This window comes from Parasteatoda tepidariorum, chromosome 6 (genome assembly GCF_043381705.1).
Source record: "Parasteatoda tepidariorum isolate YZ-2023 chromosome 6, CAS_Ptep_4.0, whole genome shotgun sequence".
In the NCBI taxonomy this organism is placed as follows: Eukaryota; Metazoa; Arthropoda; class Arachnida; order Araneae; family Theridiidae; genus Parasteatoda; species Parasteatoda tepidariorum.
In genome coordinates, this window is record NC_092209.1 from 75169527 (window position 1) to 75189826 (window position 20300).

The window sequence follows — 20300 nt, forward strand, 5'->3', positions numbered from 1 at the left end:
AAATACATGTACTTTAGTCATTAAATTCACATCAAATAAATTGTTTTCTTTACATTAAATGGTAAAATTTGTAAGAAATAATGCTTTTTTTTACTTTTTGTTAAATTAAAGCAAAATGTCTTATATATTTCAAAAAATCACTGATAAGAGAAATTTTTTTAAACAAAACTATCATGTACCTTTACTCTTGAAAGTTATACAAGAAATACTCTGAGCATTTAAACTGAAAAAACACAATTTAACCAATTATTGCATTTTTTTAAGGTAATAGGAATAAAACAAAATTTTTACTGGCATGAAACATTGAAAAGTATCTAAGTGTTTTTTATTGTCATTATGTTCCAAATTTTTAGTACATAAAGACATAATCAACTAAAATTTTGTGATGGTATTGTGATAAAAATAATTGATTACGTGCAGAAAATGTTGCTAACGTAATAAGGCATAAAAATGATGCAACTCTTGTTTTATTAATTTTGTTGTTCTGAATAAACTTAATTTTAGGGGTTGCTTCGAAACTTCCTAAATTTCTGGAACCTGCGGAAAAAGCTCCTTCAAAAATAAACAAATTTCCAAGAAATAAACTGAGTATTCCTAAAAGACAACAAAAGGGTAAGGCGTTGAACAAAATATTATTCATCATTCATTATTTTACAATTTTAAATGCTAGTTTCGCTATTATAAACTATGTTTGATTAAAAGAAATGTAACATTAGGTATCTTGATAAAAATAGAAGAAAAGATGAATTAAAATATCATCCTAATGTAATTTATAAGTCATAAAATTTCATTTATTGTCATGTTACTGTCATACTTGAAACATGCGAAAATAATATATGCTGAAAATGTAAAATATTTTTTTTTAAATAAAAGAAGTATGTAATTGAAATAATATTCCAAATAGTTAGTTTTTGCTTTTAACTGTTATTGACTTTTAAATTTTAAGAATGCATTTTTTTCTTACCTTTCAAACTTATAAATTGAAAAAAAAATACTTTATGTGCAATTCACTTGGATTTGTTTGCCGTTTATATATTTTTTTTTTATTTTCAATGACGTATTGTTGTTTATTTAGAATTAAAATTAAAGTCTAATTTGAATTTTTATCATTAATTTTGAATTCCAACTTTAAATTTACACAGTAGTTAAGTTCTTCATTACTTCGGTCCACATGCGCGGATCTTGGTTCTCAGCTTCTAAAACCGCCCTAAGGAAAATGTATAGTTCTACCCTCACTGAAACATTCGCGGACCCTTAAAATTTTTGGTGATTACAATAGATGCCAGAACATGTAATTTATTTGGGTAAATTTCCGGATAAACAGAAGCAATTTTTTACTTTTTTTTACTTTAGACTTATTAGTTATGTGATCTTTATGAAGATTTTAAATTTATATTTACTTGATATTCAAAATTAATATAGTCAAGAACATGCACGTAAGCGTATGTGTGTTTTATTATGCATAACGAAATTTTGCATAAAAGCAATTTTGAAACTGCAATTTAATGCAGTATTGCACTGTATTTAGATGAAACGTCATATTTTAAAATTCAATTTGTTTTTTAAAAAAATATTAGTTTTATTCATTATCGTAACCAAATTGGACTATAAAATAACATTGTGCATGTTTGTTCTTGTTTCAGGAGCAAATTAACATTTAAAATATAAAAATTCTTTTACAATTCATATTTCATATTTACTCATAAGCAATTCTTACTTTTTTTTAAATCTTATTATACAGTAAAACAGAAATTCGAAATTGTAAAACATTTCTTGCAATATTATTTAATACTTCAGTAATAAAGAGGTACAGAATGATGCGTATTTCCGACTTTTTGGAGGAGATAAGTGGTTAGAAGATAGAAAAAATATCAGCAATATATTATAAGCGTTTTTGAGCTCACAAAAAATTACAACCGAATTTTCAATAGTCTTAATTTTTTGCTCAGCCAAATTAGTAACTAACAGATTTTAAAGCAAAGTGATATTACTTTATTTAATTTTAGAATGATTCAGTTATTTATTGCATAATAGAAGATTTAATACCTGAAGTAATTGAATTTTCAAAAGAGAAAATGTTAGTAACTTTCTTAACTTTCCTTAAAAAGAGTCATGCATTTTGAATGTCCAGTGTAGTTTTTATCATGAAAGTACAAATTTTTAATTTCTGTCTTTAATTTTAGTCGTATGCAAAGTTGACATTCCTTAAAATTTTTATTAGCTATAGAAAACCTTAATATATGAGAAGGGATTAACAATTGTTAAAATTTTTAATAAATAATCAGTAAAAACTGTTTTAAACCTATGGTTGACTGCTTGAAAACAATAGTTTTAAGTTTTGCGCACGAGAAACAGTACATTTGTAAAAAAAAAAGATTCATGAATTTCTTTCAAATGATAACAAAATTTTGTTTAATTATTATTTTCTTTCAATACTTAATTTATAAAGTATTGAGAGTTTAAATTTTATCCAGTGGATCTCTGACGTGTTACATAAAAAAATAAGTGATCCGACGAATTGCCTATTTTCTCTATATCTAATTACTATTTTATTCTAGTAGGATTTCTTCTATACAAATTACCTATTTTCTTCTAGTAACAGTAGTAATAGTATAAAATATTTTGGAATTTTATATGCTTCCAAGACTTTATTTATCTGCACAAACTGCTCTTTCATAAGTTTTTAGCATTATTCTGCAATTCAAATTGATTTCGTTCACTTTTTTAATCTTATTACTTTATAGTACAATTAAATATTTTAATGAACCAAATTCTTAACTTTTTTTTATAGTCAAAGACTTCGAGAAAACGAATTTCAAGTTATTTGCTGTATCTGAATCTCAAAAGAGAAAAGAAAAGCTTTGCCAAAAGAGTAAGAGTTATAATTGTTTATCTTGTTTTTTAAAAAAAATGCAATTTTACTTATGATAGAGCTGTTGTACAAAAGGTACATGAAAGTATATTTTTTCTTTCAGAAATTATAAAGAAACGTCGTAAAAAGTTAAGACAAGATGAAAATGTAAGTTGTGAAATTCTAAAATGAATTTTTAGCAAAATTTCCTGTAAAAATTTACACAAATTCCAGACACTTTATTATTGAAATACTGCTAAATTTTTTAAAATAAATTGCGATTTAGGATTATTATTTGGAGACAATTATTTTGTATATTTAAAGGGAGTCTCTCAAAGGTTATTCAAGGTGTTCATTTTTCTTGCGTATTGTACATGACGATGCATTTTAATTTATGTCAATACCAAGCACTGGCAGTTTGTTAAATACATTTATTATGATAAAATTTTCTAAACAGAGTTTAAAATATTTCCTTTTCTTATTCTATAATTTCCTACGATTAAAATTGAGGAATTTTCTTTTAATCCGTATAGGCACGGAAAAAATTTATTTTTATATTAATGACGCATCTATTACTTGAGTATGTGCTGAAAAGTCATAAAAAAAATAAAACTACAGTTCTTTAAACATTTGTTACCTTTTTTATTTTATGTTCGATAAGAGTTTTGTTAATCTATTCAAGTATTGCTATTTAAAAATTTTAAATGGTGTTCTATTTTTGAACTACCATTTTAAAATATTGGTTTTTTAGATGGCGTCTGTTCACTATATTTGCATATTTATCGAATTAAACTCAAGGCATAATGAAAAGTATACTCGATGTCATTTTGCACTTCTAGTTCAAAGATGTATTTTGTGTTTCCAAGGAGAAAAATTTATTTTAAATACATTTGCTGTATTTGCTTTATTTAGTTATAATGAATTATGTAAAAGATAACTTACATCGAATAATATTTCTTATTTATCAATAAATTCATTGCATTTCACAAGGAACCAGAGATAATGATTCATCCAAAAGAATTTGGCTTAAAGAAGCTTGCAAAGAGTTTGCTGAAGAGAGCTCAGCGTCATTTTAAAGACTTGGAACCCTTTTTACCTGAAGATGACCAGGTCACTGAATACGAAATAGACAAAGGTAAAATGATTCATTTAATTTAAAAATGCAAACGTGTTTTTTTATAGGAAATGCTAGAATATATAGAAACCCATCATAATTTTACATCATTACTCCTTTATAAGTATTTTACATTATAGAGAACGGAGTTGGGAAATCGGATGTTCTTTTTAATTTTTCGACTTTGTATAAAATCGTCGCGTAATAAAGTATATTACAGTAAAATAATGAAATAACTAATATATGTAAGAATAAATAACAATGTGAACTAAATCTTGATAAAATTCTGTTATTATATCCACCTCTCCTCCTTCGAATTCAAGTGGTAATCAATGACACATTATATTTTCAATTTGAAAATACGTGTATATTGCAACAAACATTTTTTCATTCATATTGTACAAAATCTTGACATACAACAAGCATATAAACAAGTTAACTCTAAAAATGTCTGGTTTAAATTAAGGTACAAAGTTGCTGCATCATCCGCAAAATTAATTTTATCTTAAAATTCATTTTCACCGCAAAATATGATACCGTAATGTTAGCAGTTATAATTATTGAATTTGAGTGATTCTACGGTATATCAGATGTTTTGTTTCGTAATATATTCCAGTAAAAATGTATTTAAGGTAAAAAGTACTGACAGCATGAGTGATGGTACTTTTTAAGGTAATTTAATCTAGAATTTTCTTAAAGTGCATGAAGCTACTGAGATAACGGCAATTCTTCATTCGTTTCGAATTTCCCTAAGAGTTCATTCGTTTGAGAAGGCAGACTTGGATAGTTGAGCGTTGTTACTAAAATTTTAATGATATGTCCTCTATGTCAAATTATTAGAACTGTGTCTTTTTATTTTTAAAAATAGGTTTTTTTTTCTAGTTTGTTTTGAAAGAATTAAACATTTAAGGCCATTAGGTCACAAACGCATCACTTAATATATAATAGATACATTAATATGCCAAGCGTCAACTTGAGCATTAAAAATTATGTTGTGTTCTACTAATTCCACACTACTTATAGGTATATATACTTATATGTAAATACTAATATTAGAGTTTTGGTACAATGGTCAATGGGTATTCAAAATTACACTAAAAATACATTTTTACTTAGTCAAAATATTCTTGTAACAAAAATTAACCCGAAATATATAGATCTCAGTGAATGCGTACTAGTGATAAATAACCAAAAAATATTCTATAGATCGGTGTAACATATACGTTTAGCGTTCATGTACTTTTGGAAAATTCTGTATCAAAAACTGAAATGAAAGTTTGTACAACTTGGAATTCAAAATATTTAGATTATTTTTAGATGAAATAGTAAGAAACTAGATTCTACATCCAGAATAATAATAAATAATTATTTTATAAATTGAATTCTCTTTATTAAGTGTATTTTATAATAGTGCTAAAATTATTTGACCAACGGAAGTTCTCAAGCTAAAATTGCATAAACTGAAATAAACTTAAAGGAGAGCGAATAGAACACTATTCCGAAAGTTCATGTTAATATTATAACAAGAGAATGTTACAAGTGATTTCAATTTCTATTATATATCATGGACATTTTTAATTGACTGAGGCAATAACATTTTTTTTATCGATTTCAGGAAAGATAAAAGTTTTTATCTTATTTAATGACTCTTTTTTAATTCTGACATGAGCTTCTATTTCAAAATATTGCCAATGTTAATCATTTATAAACAACAACAACAAAAATATTAATAAATATAAGACTAAGAGTTCAGTTTATTCTTTCTTAGAACTTGAAATTCCAAGTCGCTATCCTAAAAGGAACATCAAGCAAAAATCTTACGAAGAAGAAGATGTCTCTAGCGAGGACGAGTTCTTGTGTAAATATAAAACTTATCTATTATTTTTAAAACATGATAGATGATGACATATTACATGTGAATATTAATTTTTTAGTTTTATTTGTTGGCTTTTTTAAGTTTCTTGCTTTCTTTAAGTTAATTAAAATTATAACAAACTGTTTTGATTTCAATCGTTTGTTTAACCCTGTTTTACCATCAAAGGTTTAATCAATTTGAAACTTGAAGTATTTAGAGATGAAGTCCTAGTTTAAAAGAAAGTCAAAATGCTTTTTATTCTGAAACTGTAGGGTGTTTCTTAAAAAATGTGAAGTTATCAAAACAGTGACTAAAAAATTGTGATGATAATACTATAAATATTTCGACGAAAGCGTACTTTCTTGCATTTAAACGGATTGAAACTGCGAAATCATGCTTGAAATAAAAATTTATTTACACTAATGCAAAACTTATTTTTTTTAACATTTATTTAGTTTACCACGTCTTACTATACATGCTAATGTTTCAATACATTCAGAAAATATTGATAAAGAACTATCACACAAACTTAAGTTAAAATAATTTAAATTTTCGTATTCCAACAAGCATATTGTAATACAAATATGGAAATATAAATGTTTCCTTTTATCTATCTTACTTTATTATTTGAATCTTATAGTGTTCAATTTCATTTATTTAATGAATTATTTCTCAAATTAAAAACAAAGTTAAATTTCAAAATATAAAATAAAATAACAACAATAATAACATTAATACTCTGAGAAAAAATATGATTAAATGGAATGCTTTGAATATGATTTAATTTACCGTGTTTCTATGGGTACATTAAAAGCTCGGTAATTTTAATCGAAACGATTCGGCAATGATTTTGGTAAAACTAACATTAAAATATGATTCTATAATATGTGATAAAATTTGGCAATTATAGTGGCAGAGAAAGAAAACGGCAATTTATTCAAAGTACTTACTAAAATGTTTAAAAGAACTAAGATTTTAAAAGCCAGAATTTCTGTTAAACAATTACCATATTTTTTAAAAAAATACCAAATTTCAAATTCGTAATTTAAGATGCATAATTTTCACAAAACAAAATCTCTATTGGCTCTGTTAATCGTCAAAACTATATAACATAATAATTTCAAAAATATTAGTTTTTTAATTCAGCAAAATTCAGTTTATATTTATTTATATTGTCATTTTTTTATGTATATTTTGAATATTGGGGGTTTGTTTCTTCTACGAGCAGATTGTGATTTTTGTGACTGCGACTACAAAGGTGCTTGTCCAAAACATGGCCCTATGCTTTGGGTATGTGATCGAAAAGTAAGTAGTAAATTCTTAATAGTGAATTAATAAATGTTGATTTGATAGTTATAGGTTAAAAGTAATAATTTAAATAAAAGTAAAAATTAGGTTGATCAGAAAGTATGAATCTATTAACTATTTGCAGTTTTCTTCAAATTATTTTTTATCAGCGATTGACAAATTGAAGAAGTTTGTCTAAGTGATATTTCATTATATCACAAAATGACATGCCCTAAGAAACAGTCTTTATTCGATATCTCCAGATATTAAAGCGTTTCCAGCTAGATTTGAATTTAAAAATAGTTTTTGGATTGAAAGTTTTGTATGCATCAGCCTTTTAAAAATTATTCCAGACTATAGATATTATAAATGAATGTTTTTGTTTAAAAATTCCTATTGCTGATTTAAATTTGTTATATGATATTTTCTAAAATAAATTTAAATTTCGGGCACACGGAAATTATATTCTAAAGACAACTTTGGAAAGAATTCCTTCTCTCCTAAGACCATAAAATTTCTTTTTTAAAGCTTATTTGAATTATTACTTTCCCCAGAATTAATTATTCTTATTTTTCTTACATAACCATACAAACAAATAAAATAAAAACAGATAATTATAAGTTCACCAATGAAAGACAAACAAGATAGATACATGTTTTTATCATATTTTACAAGACAAATAGTAATTTTAAATTGAAATTTTCAACATTAAATTACTTTATTAAAAAATGATGTATAAAAAAATTATATAATAAAAAAACACTAATTAATTGTTTTTGAATTATCTAAAGTAAACGATTGAATGTGTGCGATCCGCAGGCTTCTTATTTAACTGATATAAATAATATTGCATTTACCAACAGTAGTATACATTTTAATAAATGCTACATAATATTGCTTAAAAGTTTAAAGTTATAGTTTAAAGTACAAACTCACTGTACAAAGCATAATCTTTAAGTAAATTTTTTGATATTTTTATAGGTTTAAATATGAGAAACTCGTGTTGGATAAAAAAAAACAGTAGTTGCAATTTTCTTGGGCCAAAAATGTTTCCAGGGTTTGGTAGGGGTAGTATCATTTTTCGGTTTGATTCTGAAAAGGCGGTGAAACTATTGGATATGGAAAATTTTTAAAATACAAAAGATTAGTTTTAGTTGAACGTTTTATATCATCATCTAAATTTAAATAAAAATCTTTTAAAAGTATCATCTTTTGAAAAGAAAAAAGTGATTCAAGATTTGTTTCTTTGCATGAGATCGTTTTTGAGAATTTTTGGCTTTATAGGTTCCCAAAAACTCATCAGAACGAGCTGAGCTTACAATTCCAAGTTTTCTCTCTATTGGAATATCGAGCATTCCAAAAGCAGGACTTGAATATGGACAGAAATCCCATTGCCTATAGGAACAGTGTTCGGTCCTTACAAGGGAAAGATTATTAGAACAAGAAAAGAGGCAGAAAAATCTGGCTATTCTTGGATGGTAGTTACTTATTTTTTTTTTCAATTTTTCAAATTAGATGCTTTTTTAAATTATGATTATAATTTTAGAAATATATATTTTAGCATATTTTTTCTAGTTTGACTATTAATTAATTGTTTCATTTAAAATTTAATGCTTAAAAGCTTTTAAGTTCAATTGATAATGTTAATTTAATTTTTGTTTAGGTATGGAAGGGAGGTAGAGTGGATCATTATATTGAAGGGTTCAAAAAGGATATTTCCAACTGGTTGAGATTCGTCAATTGTGCTGATAAAGAAGAGAAACAAAATTTAGTGGCAATACAGTACAAGAAACAAATCTATTACAAGACTTACAGAGAAGTGTTACCATTTCAAGAGCTTCTGGTGTGGTATGGAGGAAAATATGCTGCTGATCTTGGAATCAGCTTGAAAAGGGACATCGAAGCTAATCAATTAAGTACGAATGATGAAATCTATGTCTAATAAGTTAAGATAATTAAAATTAGCAGATAAAATTTTAAAAGTGCTTCTGTTTTTTGATTATACAGTAAAGTTTTGTATCCTAAATTAAACTATAATTATTTTAAAAAAAATTTTCATTTTAAGTTTTATTTATGTACCATTGAGGAAGTTTAATCTGTGACTTACATGTCGTTAATATTTTTCGAACTTAGCAAGGTTTTCATGCTAAATTGTTATTCTTATTATATAATTCATACGCGTCATAACTAATGACATTGTATTTAATTTAAATATTTTTTCGTTCGATTAGAAAAGAAAAAAGCATTTGTGTCTATCATATTATCGTCTTTTTTAAAAAAATAAAACAGTTATATTTTTTATAATTACAGTTTTTGCAAAAATTATACAATTTAACAATATCATAAGATTAGATTTTTTTCTCATTAAAAGTGTTTTTCTTCAGAATATATATATATTTCAAAAAGCAATCAATAAATGAAAAAGAAGGAAAAAAGAAATAGAAAGTACGAAAAATTGTTATTTTTTATTAAATTTGATATTTTCTTATGATTTTTTTAGAGAAAAGCATAAAAATATGTATCAAAAATTGCTTCCGAGAGTATATTGCATGTGTGGTTCATGTGTCTACATTCAATGCTATTTTTATTCTTGCAACAACTTGCAGTTAGATTCGAGTTAAACATAGTTTATTTTATGTTTATTTTATAGGCGTAAAAGGTGTTGCATGCGATGTCTGCGGTTCATTGTTCACATCCGTGGATGCCATGGAGCGACACAGGAGGACACATCCTCATCAGGGACACGATCGAAGGCACCGATGTCCCCACTGCATCTACTCCACCAACAGGTCAGATCATCTCCGCAATCACCTCACTACTCACACGGATGAGAGGAGACACGGATGTCCACACTGCCACAATACATTCACTCTAGAAGGAAGTCTCAAGGCACACCTGAGGATCCACAGTGGAGAGAGACCCTTCTCTTGTGGAGAGTGCGGAAGAGACTTCACTCAAAAAGGAGACATGGAGATACACGTGAGAAGTCACAGCGGCATCAGACCTTACCGATGTTCCACCTACGGAAGAGATTTCACCCATTCATCAGCTCTTCACAGACACATAAGAATCCACACACTGCAGAGACCCTACAAGTGCTCCACCTGCCAATACAGGGCCACAGACTCTTCCACTCTTAATAGACACGTTATTCTGAAACACACAAAACAGTTCCCCCACAAGTGTCACCTGTGTGAAAGAGGTTTTGCTCAACCGAGTGATCTTAAACGACACAAAGACCGCATGCATCCTCAATACAAGTAAATAAATAAAGAAATGCACATAATGTCAATATACTGTCATAAAGAATGAGAGATAAAATTGATCTCTACTTACAGTTTGAATAAAAATTTGTATGAAGAAAGTATAGTAGGAACATTTACAATAAACGTCTATTTTTCCTTACATTTGAAATACATTGATGACGAAAACTATTGAAGTCAGCTTAATAGAAGAGCAGTAAATTTCGAGGCGGGGACTTTATTTTCCTTTATATTATTTATTTCTCATACAAAAATAATTGTTTGGGAGTTTTTTCCCCATTCACTTTTATTATAAATCTTAGTTTTAATTTTTAAATCGATATAGTTGTACAGTCCCTGGCCAATTGATTAGACGCATTATAAGATTCTATGTAAAATCCTAATTTTCAGGTGATACTATACAGCTTTATTGTTTTTACGCTGTTGAAACCAGTTTGCACTTGTTGACGCTCGTGTTTCAATTGGTTAACATTGTAATGCAATATGTTAAAAATAAATACAAATAGGAAAATATTAAAAATCTCCTATCCCACTAAATAAGAAATCTAATCCAATAACATTTAAAACCCATTATATGTATGTTTATATATAAAAGTATTGCATATAAACTCGTGCAATATAAGTAATTATTAAAAACTACCGTGAGTATTGTAATTTGGTTCAATTATTATAATATACTAATATAATACCTGATATAATAAATATTCTATATTTATATAATATATAATCTAATTTATCCAATAGTCTAATTTACATTATTTATCGTCCAATTTTTCCTATTAATACACGAACTTAAACAAGTGCAAACCGGTTTCAGTCTCGTAAAAACAATAAATCTGTATAGTATCGCCTGATAATTAAGATTCTACATAGAATCTTATAATGCGTCTAATCATTTGGCCAGGGACTGAATGTGTAGCCGACATGGTGTTTGTATTTTCTTTTTAATAAAATCACTTATACCTCTGTCTTTTGAGACTTTGAAATAAACTCTTAGCTACAAATATGTTTAGTATTTCCTAAAGTATAAGTTTGGTTAATAGAAACGAATTTTTGTTTCAAAACATTTTACAGCAATCAACCATTTTACAGTTATACTTTAAGTAACTTCATAAGATGAAAAAGCCAATTGGCAATTTGAGACAAAAAACTTATTTAATGACATAGGTATTGCTTAATTATTTTAAGTAGTTTTTAATTTTTAGCAGAATATTTACCCTTCTAAAAGAAGATGGAAATACTAGTGCACAATAAACGTTTTCGTTATTAAAAGTTCTATTAATATTATAAAGCTTAAATTTGAAATTCACATGGGTTAAAACACTATGATTTAAAAAATGAACAGTTTTTCTTAGGTAATGTCGCACTAGTAATTGAAATAAAAATAAAATACGTTATCTTCTTTTATATCAATTGATAAGTTTTTTCTTAAATCCTTTAATTGCTTTCAGGTTAAGTTTATATGGAAGAAATAAACGTAAGCAGAATAGAAAGAAATAGTGTGTGTATCAGGGTAATGTATAAATAAATGGCAAATGGACACTGATAGCATGCAATCAATTTCATGCAAGATGTCAAATAATCACGATACGGCTTGATTTTACAGTTGCGATGAACTTACACTCACAGTTGAAGTTTAAACTAAATTTCATTTCTGCCGCAAAAACGAATTTAAAAAAATGTTGCATGATTTATTTTCCCGAAAAATATGCATATACAGCGTAAAGAATCTTTATATTAACAGTGTTATTAATTATTATTAATATTAATTATTAACATTGCTAGTTAAATCTTAAAATACAGAAAAAATGGTAATTTAAATTTAAAAAAAATTCTGTTTTCCAAATATTATCATTAAAAGTACTAATCTGTATTTCACAAGCTATATACAAATCTATATTGTTATAAAGATAATTTTTTTGCGAAGGTTTAAATGCCGCTGAAAAACACAATATTTGAAAATTTAGAACTGGTCGAAGTTTTAATGAACAACACATGAAATAATTTTTTTTCCTTCCAATTCAGCATTTTTCAAGATTTTAAGCTTTAATCAACAATCCTCTGCAATTTGAGTTTCGTTTCAAGATTCCTTTTAGTTTTAGATTCCTATAATTTAATATTCTTTGGGCATTTCGACTCATCTGTAAAACCAAAAATAATTCCATTTCAATGAAAAAATATAACAATTGTTGATTTCAATATGAGCAACATGAAAAAATTCGATTTATCAAAATCTAATAAATACTATGTTTAAAATCTGATTTCTCGAGAAACATTCAACCGATTTCTTTCAAATTTTGTATTTTGCCATTTAAAATTACATAATTTAAAATGACATTCAAATTTGTCTACTTTGCAGTTCAATTTGTTTTGACTATTATAATGTAAAATAGTAAAAAAAGTATGAATAATAATTAAACATTATTTCTTGCGTGAATTTATCATTAGATAAGTAAATTTTGTAATTGTTGGTAAAAATGCCTTGATTTACTAAATTTTTTTCAAAACATGATGCAATACGTAATAATTAGTGCTAAGGGGTTAAAATTTACAATCGTTCTCCGGACAAAACTATAGAGAGCATATTTTCTGGATTGCGACTACTCCCATATTTTGAGGATCAAGAACCCGAATAGGTCGAAAAGAAGGTATGTTATTAAGAGAAAATACATTATTGTGTCTAATTTCGTCACTTAAAATAACGTCTGCTCTAAATAATTTGCATATTTAAGGTTAAACCTTCGAATCACTAAAATTGAGTCCTAGGACGTAAAATTCCAATCTTTTGATCTAAAATTATTCACGGTGTTCACTTTTTCTCATTTTGAGTACTGAATGTTTAAAACTCCTGAGTAACTCTAAAGAAGATAATTTCAAAGAATACTCATAACTTCCGGGAAGAATTGGCACGCAACGGATATCCTTTTAAGTGTGCTATATCTGTGTATCGTTTGCTTTGCTGAATAAAGAATTACTAGGCATGTAAAACAGTTATTGTACATGTTACCTGTGCAATATAGAGTGACAGTAAGGTAAGATCCAGCATTAACAATAAGGTAATAAGAATGTACAAGATTTTCAAAAATTACCAGCCTTAATGTATTTTTCCAAATTTTCCAGAAAGTTGCACCATTGTTGTCAAAAATTAATTATAGATGATAATATAGGTATTTGAATCTGTGCTGTAACTCTTGAGGGAGGTAGTATTAAAAACATTCAAAACCAGTTAGATTGTCCAATAAAACTTTTTTTTTCGCCTTGCCCCTCTCAGCATATTATTCATTGCTAACTTTACTTAGCTTTATTCACCATACTTTTCATAAGGACGTAAAAATATTATATTTTGAGTGACTATTAAAAATCTATATCTGTATATTAAATAATTCTTTTTTATTTTTTAACTAAGTTTTTAGTTTTGAAGAATTAAATAACATAAATGCATTTAAATTTCAAAAATTACTTCCCGTTTAAAAGAACACTGCAAGAAGTTCACTGATATGAATCCTTATTACGCCGGTCATGAATATCTAAGTAAAGCGTTAAATTTTAGCATCGAAGCTCTTATGGCTTGGGTTAATTTGACAGTTAATTTAGAATGGAAGAGAGTGTGTACTATAACCGAAGACTGTGTTTAGAAATTGAAATAGTGGAAACACCTAATTAAGATGGCTGGCGAAGTTCCTTTTATGAATATTCATATACATTCTGAAAAGCTCAAATTGGCTCCAGAAAGGCTTGGAAGTGCGTTGGTAGTGCTTTTATTTTTCTTACCCGGACATTGAGCATTCTTCTTCGAATATTCCATGAATAATTTAAGTAAATTTCAGATATAAGCTATAGAATTTTTTTTTATGATTAAAATGTCGATGCTAAACTTAAATGGAGGATTAAAAAAGAATTATATTCTGATATTGAACTCCATCAAAAAATTTTTTATGTAAAAGCTATAGCAAATAATTTTTATAAATATTTATCAGTTTCGTAATATACCAAATACCAATTTTATTAATTTTTTTCTTCAAAATTTACGTAGTTTTAAATAAATGTTTAGATTAACAAGGCTATTAATATTGCCTACGATAACACTTAACTAAATCTATGCAAATTAAGTTACTTAAAATTTTATCTTTCAAATTTTATAATCATAGTATATATTTTTAGTATAAAAATTCAGTTGTTTTCGGAACTTAAAACTTAATTTTTAGCAATATTTTCATTAATATAATTACTTCGTCAAGAAATTAATCAGCTATTACCAACACCATTACTGCATTGTAATTGCATAAATATAAATTTATTTTATTGGGCATTCAACAATCATTACAAAAATACAGCTTAAATTCACTAGAATAAAAGAGACGACATATTTATAGGTAAGTTTCGTTACAAATTTTAATTACTTAAACGTCAAAATTGGCATTTTTAGTGAGTGTAGTAAACTATTTTTTTCATACAAAGTTGCATATTATGCAGAAACACGAATTATGACACGATTATTTTATTAATTAGTAATAAACGCAATCGAAAGCTTTCTTCAGTTTTGAAATGTTAACAGCATGAAACAGAATACACTTGTTATTCAAATAAATAAGTAAAACGCTCAAATTGTTGTTTAGAATTGTATTCGTAAAACATATCAGTATTTAATTATAAATATTTCATGCAATTTGGTTTTTTTATAATCTCATTAGTTAGCAGGGTATTTCAGTACTACAGCGTTAGTAATAATTTGACTAAAAATAATTCAATTGCGTTAAAAATAGGTAAAAAAAACTTCAAATGTGATGAACTATGTTTAAGCGAATTAAATCCAGAGGTGAATAAAACTGTTAATTTATGGTTCTACTCACACAACATGATTAAAAAGTATTACGAAAAGTTTAGCTTAGAGCACTAAAATTAATTTTTTAAGCAAATTAAAATGAGATAGCTATTTTGCTTTATCAGATAAAAAAAAGCAGCAAATCTTAATTTAAGCTTCACAGTAATAATCACTTATTTACAGTAATCAGCCGAGAAGTTTAAAAGAACAATAAGTACAACAAAATTTCGCCTGTGAATAGATAGAAATAAAGCAAATTTTCAATTTTATCCATGAATGAAAAAACACTAGTAAGCAATTTAAATTCTGATTCATTAAAAATTTATATTTCATTATATTTTAAAATTGCAGTTAATTGCAAAATAACTCATTTTTTTCAATTAATTATAATAATGTGATTTTATTTATCTTTGCATTTGCGTTAATAAACAATAAATATCCAATCCATTTATAATCAAGTAAAATCCACTTTCCCTTGAAAGTTGATGACATTACATAAACCTATTTGTCAAGTTGGCGTGTAACGATTATTACCACACTGTTAGAAATTTCTCTTCAAAAATGATTAAATATCAATTGTTTTCTTTGTAATTTTACAATATTCAAACAAAACAGTCAAATAACCATAAATAAGATGTAATTAACACTGTTGATTGCAAGAAAAAACGTTTATTAACTGGCTTCAACTAATATTATTAAACAACAAGAATTTTATAGCACCATCTAGGCCCACCTAATGAAACCACTTAGTTCCTTGTAGATCAGTACATATTGTAGCCGAGAGGGTTAATCTGTCAATCTCATGACTGATAGAATAGGGTTCGAGTCACTGTGATGTCACCACAATATTTCCACTTTTCCCTTCGATACAAGAAGAGTTTCCATTCTCCTGCGCTACTCCGTTTGAGACCCCGGTTTATTAGAATACGATACTCTCATTCACCCATAGATGGCAGCCCCTTAAATCTGCTAAAATATCTCTAATGTCCAGTTAAATTTCTATTTGACATATTTGAAACCATGGGAGTTAAAAACCAGCATAGTTTAGTATTCATGGTTTCTTAACCATGCTAGTTGTAAACGGTTTCAAGGCCGTAAAGGTAAAAAATGCTCTTTACCGTAAATTTTATTGTTAATTGGATGGACTGATTGTTATCGGCTGTTTTACCATCATTTTAGAGTAAAGTGAAGTGACGTCAGCTTAGATTTCTCTATTGTATAAATCCCGTTAATCTAATGATCCAGAAGCGTTGATTTAGTATCCTCAAAATTAGAATTTTCGTAGAAACCTCTGGAAGTTGTTAGAATTCGTAAAATAACTAGAATGAAAATCTCAAAATTGAATTTATTTAAAGGCTTATGATACTGCCTGTACCCCTTATTGTAAATAACAGTTAAATAATGATTAGATGGCTTTGATATTTAGTTTTTGCAATGAGGCATACTTGCGACAATTCAATGCAGAATCGAAACGTAATTTCAACGTATTACGGTTACTGGAACAAAACGCGTCTTGTATACATATACAAATATTTACCATTTCAAATAGAGATTCAAAATAGAGATTTGTCTGAAACTTGAGTTCTTTTGTAGTCGAAAACAGATTCGCTGTAATTTACGAAATTAATTTTGTACCTCAGAAAAGATATTCGATTGCCGTTTCCTATATTAGCTTTTCCTATATTAAAATCTGTCAATTCGTAACAGCGCAATCCTTCATTATTATAGTGATTTTCAGAAAATTTACCATATGAGTGAAACAATCTTTGAAGTCTGATAATTCGCTTCATTAGACAAAGTTTAGTACTCACTGACATAGAATTCTATACCTAGTGGGCAAGTGTATAGTTATTTATTAGAGAAGATTTAATTGAAGAGCGTTAGGTTTCGGCAATTGCTTAGCTTCCCGGCAAAACTTCCGTGCTTGACTTATAATATTTTGTTTTATAAGTCTACATACAGAATCTATTATGCAAAGTTCTGAATCGACTAAAATATTATTTTTTACTGGAAAAAGATGCATAGTTTTCGCGTTGTCTTTTTCTGTATGTTGAATATCACGTTTGTATGTTGAATATTAACTCTTAGATATTAGTTAACACATGTCGTTAAATCAAATAGAATCAAAATTCTATAAAAGATTTAATGGATCTTAATAACTTTGAAATTTAGTGGAATCGAGCATTTATTTTTCTATTCTAAATTTAAAGCTCAGATTAGTTTTGAAGAATTAAATATGATTTCCGTCAAATATTAAAATGTATTGCAGTCAACAAAATTCTTCAACCATTAAAATATGATTTTAATACAACTAGAAATGTACAATAATAATTTTTATTTTACTCATTTTATTCCTAGTTGATAAAAAGAATAATCCTAAATGATAAAAAGAACAAACAAAAAATACTTTAAATGCATGCTGATGAATATGAGAAGAAAAACTCAGTTTGGAAAACAATCGACTCCAAGAAATTCCAAAATGATCACCTGTTTTTTCTTTAAAATTTGATCGTGTGCTGCTTTTATGTAAATGTTTATTTAGCCTGATTTCTTATGAGTCTCACTACGCTTTGTTTGTGGTGCACAGAAGTTTAAGCTGATGTCACCTCTATCTGTACCTTTCTAATACAAATCAATCAATTCTAGATCCAACCCATGAGAATATGTGTCTACTCGGATAAGAATACGAATTGTCCAATAAGAATAGAGAAAAAGGAAGTTCATTCAATGAAACACTGATCTAGTTCAGCCTCTGAATTGGATATCTCTGTTGGAGTTGATCTAGTCGATGAAGTTGATCTAATGGCAAAGCGATAATGGACATGAAAACCATAAAACTACAGCCATTATTGAACTAGAAAGAAAAAGGAAAAAAAATGTTACTAAACATTTTCAGACATTAACTAGATCAAGAGTGAAATAGCATAAACAAAAACCAGCCTATTTTATGAAGAGGAAATGTCCAATACAAATTTTTTATCATTACCTAAACACGTACTTTGGAAGTATATCTGTCGGCGTTTAATACCTAACATTAAGTTAGGTCCCTATTTCTGTTTATTATATCTGGATGAAGACAAAGTAATTTTTAAAAAATTCAACAATGCAACGTTTATTTATATGCTTCTTAATTTTTATTTTTCAAACTTTACTTTTATTTCTTATCTATTTATCTTTCAAATATAAGTATGAAAAAAAACTTAATTATAAAATTATTCTTTATGGCATACTTTTGGCAATTCACGATCTCAACATTTGATCACGCCCTCTAGCTGGTAGTAAATTTTCGGGCTTTTATTTATTAAATTTTCATTTAGTTCTATCAGAAATATTGGTAGAGTAGAACGCCTTTTTTGCAGCAAATAAGAAGCAAAATTTCCCTAAAGAAGAGGCAGAAGCTCTTGAAAAAACGGCCCAGAACATTTGCAAATCTTTCTGAAACAGAACGCGCCCAACATTTGAAGAACTATTTCTCAATAATTTTTATCTTTTTATTATTAGCGAACTTGCCATCGATAACTTCCGATTTCATGATCGCATACTGTTATAGATGTGTGTATTTCAATAAAATATTTTTTTTGTTGCTTCAATTCATTACAAATTAAAGTGAAGTCAACATTGTTTACTTGAATAAATGTGATTTTAGAATGTGCAGAACTGTAATAGTTATGGAATATTCTTTTTCTTTATAGAATAGTATATATTTCTGAATCTATATTTTTCCGAAAACACCAATAAAGAATCATCCGAATCACTTGAAAATGGTATCATTTGTATTGATAATTAATAATTTTTTATCGTTTACTCGGTAAGTGTTTCTTAACTTTGAATGAATAATTTCACCTAGAATTTAGCTATTCTGAAGTTACATATTAAAATTGATATCGAGATCTTACAATTATAACAACTATAAAATTTTGTTGTGGAATTCTTCGGATTTATAAAGCAAGTAAGTGTTATGATTTTAATAAAAAAAAATTTACTTGTAAAATTTTTTTTTTTCGAATTTGATGATAATTCTCTACAGAATGGTTTTCTACGCCTGACTAAAAACTTTTAGACAAGAAAAAAGAAACAATATGGAAGCTTTTTTATCTCAATATGAGGAATTTTTTGATTGTTTTTCTTTACAGTAAGCATTTTTTATTTTACCATTTTAAGTTTATAAATAATGATTTTCTATTGAAATCTTAACATTTTCGATAAAAATTGTTGAAAAAATCTTTTTTTGCAAAATTAAATGGTATAACACTATGTGTTTCTATACACTTTTTGCATGATTTTAATGTTTGAAGTAATATGATGCAGAAAAGTATGTAATGGGAAATTTAAATAGGCATTTCACACTAGATTATTAAATTTAGTAGAACGATTTCTCAGGCACTGGGCTTTACCTCGAATTACAATATTTTTTTCAAATAGCTGCTAGCAGGAATTCGTCTAAAATAACAGCGACACCTAAAGGTCGTTGCGTTCACGAATTATACTTGAAATTTAAATAATATATTTGTTTTATCGTGTTTTTGAGTTGATATGATTTGCTGAAAGATTATCGTCTGCTTTACATCTTAAAAATTTTCAAAATAAAATTAAACTCAAACGATTTTTTATTCAAAGTTGATTAAAAAAGAAAACGGCATTTAACAATATTATTTTATTCGAAAAGTGTTGCATAATTTTTTTTATTTATTTCAATATATAAAAATTAAATTACTTATAAGACTTATGAAACAAAACTTTGCCAAAATTTCTAATTCAATTGTAATTAATATTTTTAAAATATAATAATAATACTTAAATGTATCATTCCAAATGTTTTTTAATCGTCTGCCATACAGAAATTTATCTCGTCAGAAAGCAAGCGATATTTCATAATATAAAGTTGTTCTAAATGTCGATAGTGGGTTTGTTGTATTCACGTGAAAAATGAATGGAACTTGTGAAATAAATAAATTGCCTTGTAACAGTAGCTGGGAATCTCTAACTGAGTACGAACGAAAGCGATATTCAAATGTAATTAGAAGGTGGGAAGTTCTAAAATCTTTAGGTATGTTTTATTTCCTTGAGACTACATTTGGATTTTAAATAAGATGTTCCATAAAGATGTT

At 27.0% G+C, this 20300-nt stretch overlaps 1 protein-coding gene and 1 long non-coding RNA gene across 2 annotated transcripts in view; both read left to right on the plus strand.

Annotated features, from left to right (window-relative positions):
• Positions 1–500: 500 nt before the first annotated feature.
• LOC122270213 (uncharacterized) lies at positions 501–3020 on the plus strand. The gene is made up of 3 exons (XR_006225672.2): positions 501–612; positions 2792–2872; positions 2976–3020. It is a non-coding gene; the product is annotated as an uncharacterized lncRNA (long non-coding RNA).
• Positions 3021–3853: 833 nt separating this feature from the next.
• LOC107440373 (histone-lysine N-methyltransferase PRDM9-like) overlaps positions 3854–20300 on the plus strand; it is a 29242-nt gene continuing 12795 nt past the window's right edge. The window contains exons 1-3 of the mRNA XM_071181853.1: positions 3854–3986; positions 5734–5823; positions 7049–7125. Coding sequence (XP_071037954.1) covers positions 3854–3986; positions 5734–5823; positions 7049–7125 — 300 coding nt within the window. The remainder of the gene's footprint in view (positions 3987–5733; positions 5824–7048; positions 7126–20300) is intronic.